Below are 4,296 nucleotides of genomic sequence, written 5' to 3'. Positions count from 1 at the left end.
GGTATTAAAACTACCACCCCAAAAAAATATGGATCAGTATCCGTGATTTTGACTTTCAGTTAAAAGAAATTCGATGTCTGCTTAATAAAATATAATGACTTTGACTATGATAAATTTGACAGCAGTAATGTCCTTGGCGTATACTTAAGTAAGAAAGGTAAAGGTTTAGCCTTGCAATGTATTTCTCACTCCACCGCTGGCAGAAGGGCCTCCACTTGAGGGAGCTCTAAAGCACACCTCTAGAGGATATACATACTGATGTATACTTATGTAATTATTCATTTTATGAGCTCTCAATTCCAGAACTTTTCCACAGAGATCTAGATATTTTCACAATTTGTGGAACGGGTGTGCAACTGCAGAACCACTGTTAATCACAGCTGCCACATAACACACATAACGTCAAATGGCACCATCACTACCAAGGAGGAAATCTGAACTGGGACAATGGACGCAACGTCCGTGGAAAGAAAAACATAAAATGGACCAATTTTAACATGTGGAACCGGTCACTTGCTATTTCCATTCCATGTGGGAACATATCGACGAATTTTATGAGACAGGCAGAGGCACCAGGTAACGTAGAGATTACAACAAGGCCATGAGATAAGAGGGGTCTCAACGAGCATAAAAGGGGACCCTTGGCAGTGGTTCAGCATCGTCGTTCAGGATCTTCACTGCACAATGTACGGACTCATCTTCGCTCTGCTCGTGGGCACCGCTGGTAAGACTTTGTGTAACTTCCACTGGTAACTTGCTGCGTAGTGAATGGTTTTGGGTCGAACTAGGACCCATGTCTGGCAGAGATGGTCTTTGTACGTATATTGAACTTCTTTCGCCAATCGTGCCAATCTTTGACTATAGACATCTGGCAGTTTAATAGCATTGTTTTAAGCAAGCCTGACAATGATGGACATTATTAGTGGTCGTTTGCTATCTTAATCTGGCTTAGGCTTCCACAAGGTTGGCTCAAATTGGAACACTCTTCACCTCCGCTGATGATGTGCGTCAACAAACTAATGGAGGAGATAAACGGTGTGCTCCTAATTTGACTGTGCCAGAAAATCATTTGAGTTAAACTGAATTATACGAAAAAGCTGGATGGGGCGCATGCCCGTGTTTTATCCCAAGAGATTGGTGAAAATGTTACATTCCTACTATGGGGCCTATATTGTCCATCTCACAAGAACGATTGAGCAAGTCATGCAACATTGCGAGTAACTCCAGAGGTGTGATGATCCTGTTGACGATTATCCTCAATATTAATGTTGGGTCTGAATAATTAACCGCGTTCAGGCTACCAATTCACATAGTGTTTTGTTGACAGCGGCGGCCCCGTACATGTATGAGGACCACATCGTGGGTGGCTACGAGTGCGCTGCCCACTCGCAGCCGTGGCAGGTGTCTCTCAACATCGGATACCACTTCTGCGGAGGCTCCCTGATCTCCAGCGAGTGGGTCGTGTCTGCCGCTCACTGCTACCAGACGTAAGTTCACACGGGCATAAGCGATGCTCTTTGTATGTGTGTGTGAATGGGAGGGGAGTAGTATTGCAATGATTAGTGCACTGCGCTGCGAACTCTGCAACCCGAACTCGATTCCCAGCATGAGTGACGATATCTGACACCGTCCTGTGCCCTCCCCCAGGTTGACTCACCGTTAAATGAGTACCTCGTGAAGCTGGTCAACACTAGAGAAACGAAGGGGACTGTGCATTTGAACGTTAATGAGTCTATACATCCGTTCAACGTCCTCAACGAGAGGAGAGTCAGATACATGCGGGCAATACGTGAATATTTGCGTTGTGCTGGTTTAGTGTGTAACGCAAAAAAGTATGCAAAATATATATACATGCAAAAACATACATGGTAAATAAATGGTTCTCACAGTTAATTTGATGAAACCTTCTTAACGGATCCAGCACTCTCATGACACTACTTTTCGACGCAGAGATGAAAATCTTAGCAACGTGAAACCGCGTAGAGCCGAAACATCACCCCCGTGTACCATGAAACAGACCTCATTCGGTACACCGTGTAGAGCCGAAACAAGAGTTCGATGAAGCCGCGTTGGGCAAGGGTTTCCTGTACTTAGATTATTGTGCCCGGTGGGATGATGAGTCAGTTCCCCAACATGAACTGAGCTTGCATTCTACGAATGTTCTTGCACTTAGCCGCCTGGAGCATTTTACAGCAGGACATTGAAATTGTTGGAATTAAATGTGGCGCAAGGTGCTTTTGGTTGCTAGGACATGAAAGCAAAGAAATATAAATTAAAATCTTCATCACAATTATCGTCAACCTTCTCCACCCCCAGCGCGTCCCGCATCTCCGTGCGCATCGGCGAGCACAACATCTTCGTGACCGAGGGCACCGAGCAGAGGATCCAGGCCTCCAAGGCGATCCGCCACCCCCAGTACAACTCGGCGAAAACTGACAACGACATCATGCTCATCAAGCTGGCCTCGCCCGCTACCCTCAACCAGTACGCGCAGGCCATCGCGCTGCCCTCCTCCTGCGTCGGCACCGGAGTCATGTGCACCGTCTCCGGCTGGGGCGAGACCCAGACCAGCGTCGGTGAGGACACGGCGCTTAGACGTCCGTCTACCCTGGAAATGCAATTAAAGGAATACTTTTTAAAGATTTTACCATATCCGTTTCATGGTTGCTCTGTTTAGATCTCGGATGTGTTTTCGGGCTGTGCCACGTGGTGTTCATCATGATGTCTAGCGTTTCGCTCTACTGCTTGGGAGTTCCCAACACTACGAGTGAAGCTTCGTTCGGACGTCATGCTGAAGAACACTCAGTACAACCCAAAAACATAGTAGAGAAATTAGTTGATTTCTTCTCCATACAAGCTGACACAACATTTATACATGCTTGTTCCATGGTAAAACATTTATTAAGATAAAAATGTTAGTATAAGTACATGGTACTCTGTCTAGCGATATTTTCGTGGATTTTTTTACAATGTTTATAGCTAAGCATTGAATATCAGTTCTGAGCATGAGGCAGGCTTGACCTGGAGTTCAAACTGGACTAAAAGTTGTAACTAGACTTGTCCATCTTGTTGTTGTAGTGTGAGCTTGTGATTGGCCACTTCTGGGCACAGGCCTCCCCCATGTCTTCCTTTACTTTCTCAGTGTCTGTCCAGCAGTCGTCACGGAACTCTTTTCCACTGTCTTTCTCTGCTTACTTTCTCCAGGTTTATCAATGGTCACAAGCTACCAACCCATAAAATTTCCTCTGCATTACTGGGACCTTCACACTGAGTCCACTGAACTCTCTTATGCCGCCCCTCTGCTTATGAGTTTCTCCGTCCTCACGTTACCCCAATATCTTTCCCCAGTGTATGATGCCACACCAATGCCACCCGCGTGTCTCCATACAGGCAGCCCTGATGTCCTCATGTGCGTCCAGGTGCCCGTGATGAGTGATACCTCCTGCAGGAACGCCTACCCTGGGTCCATCACCGACAACATGATCTGCCTGGGATACCAGGAGGGTGGCAAGGACTCCTGCCAGGTGAGGTCCCCTGAAGCGACTTGAGTCGATAAGTCTGAACGGGAGTATGAGTGGAGACCTGCCCTCTTGCTACAAACCAGTGCCACCTCCACCAAACATACTCTCTCATCGATATTTTGGTTGCATCTCTTTCATCCAACTCAAAATTAATCACGTATTTTTTTCACAGACATAAAGGTTGGGAACCACGACATTAGATGCTGGAACCAACTACTAACTGCTGACCCTTTGACCCCTGATTCCGCCACTGCAGGGAGACTCCGGTGGCCCCGTCGTATGCAATGGCCAGCTGCAGGGCATCGTGTCCTGGGGTCGCGGCTGCGCCCTGGCCAACTACCCCGGCGTGTACACCAAGGTGTGCAACTACAACTCCTGGATCGCCAGCACCATGGCTGCCAACTGAGCGACTCACTCGGAAGCCACCTTGCCGAGCAACAAGCACCGTGATGATTGTAATGCCATGAAACGAATAAAACCATTGAAAAGTTGATGGCACCATGTTTTTGTCGTCTTATTTTCTTAGTAAAGTTGATGATCGATACATCGCATAGCACGGTACAATGGATTGAGTTGCTCGATTGCTCTGCTACCCACAAAGCAGCCCCGTAGCAGCCAATACAGCACAGGACTTCTTAACCGCTTTGGTATCGCCCTATACCTCCAACGTGCAATCCTTGAAACAATAGTACACGTTTAAAAATAGATATGTTTAGTTACAATTGTTCATAGCAACAAAGTGGCCAATTTAAGTAATTTGCTTTGGGTATGTCGA

The 4,296-nt window shown here is 46.8% G+C and overlaps 1 protein-coding gene across 1 annotated transcript; it reads left to right on the top strand.

Annotated features, from left to right (window-relative positions):
• Positions 1-635: 635 nt before the first annotated feature.
• On the top strand, positions 636-4,012 carry LOC133352047 (trypsin-like). The gene is made up of 5 exons (XM_061567766.1): positions 636-724; positions 1,328-1,487; positions 2,317-2,576; positions 3,391-3,524; positions 3,778-4,012. Exons 1-5 carry the CDS (start codon positions 685-687, stop codon positions 3,925-3,927), a joined length of 744 nt encoding a protein of 247 aa, XP_061423750.1. The 5' UTR covers positions 636-684; the 3' UTR covers positions 3,928-4,012.
• The last annotated feature ends 284 nt before the right edge of the window (positions 4,013-4,296 follow it).

Source organism: Lethenteron reissneri, chromosome 39 (assembly GCF_015708825.2).
Source record: "Lethenteron reissneri isolate LAM-NWPU_2019-01 chromosome 39, ASM1570882v1, whole genome shotgun sequence".
NCBI lineage: Eukaryota > Metazoa > Chordata > Hyperoartia > Petromyzontiformes > Petromyzontidae > Lethenteron > Lethenteron reissneri.
The sequence above is the reverse complement of the archived record's forward strand: the minus strand, read 5'-3'. Positions and strand labels throughout refer to the sequence as shown.

Bases quoted from the DNA above. Each gene is read 5' to 3' on its own strand.
- LOC133352047 (XM_061567766.1), top strand. From the start codon at position 685: ATGTACGGACTCATCTTCGCTCTGCTCGTGGGCACCGCTG. The intron at 725-1,327 runs GTAAGACTTTGT...TTTTGTTGACAG, and splicing joins TCTGCTCGTGGGCACCGCTG to CGGCGGCCCCGTACATGTAT. The intron at 2,577-3,390 runs GTGAGGACACGG...GTCTCCATACAG, and splicing joins CGAGACCCAGACCAGCGTCG to GCAGCCCTGATGTCCTCATG.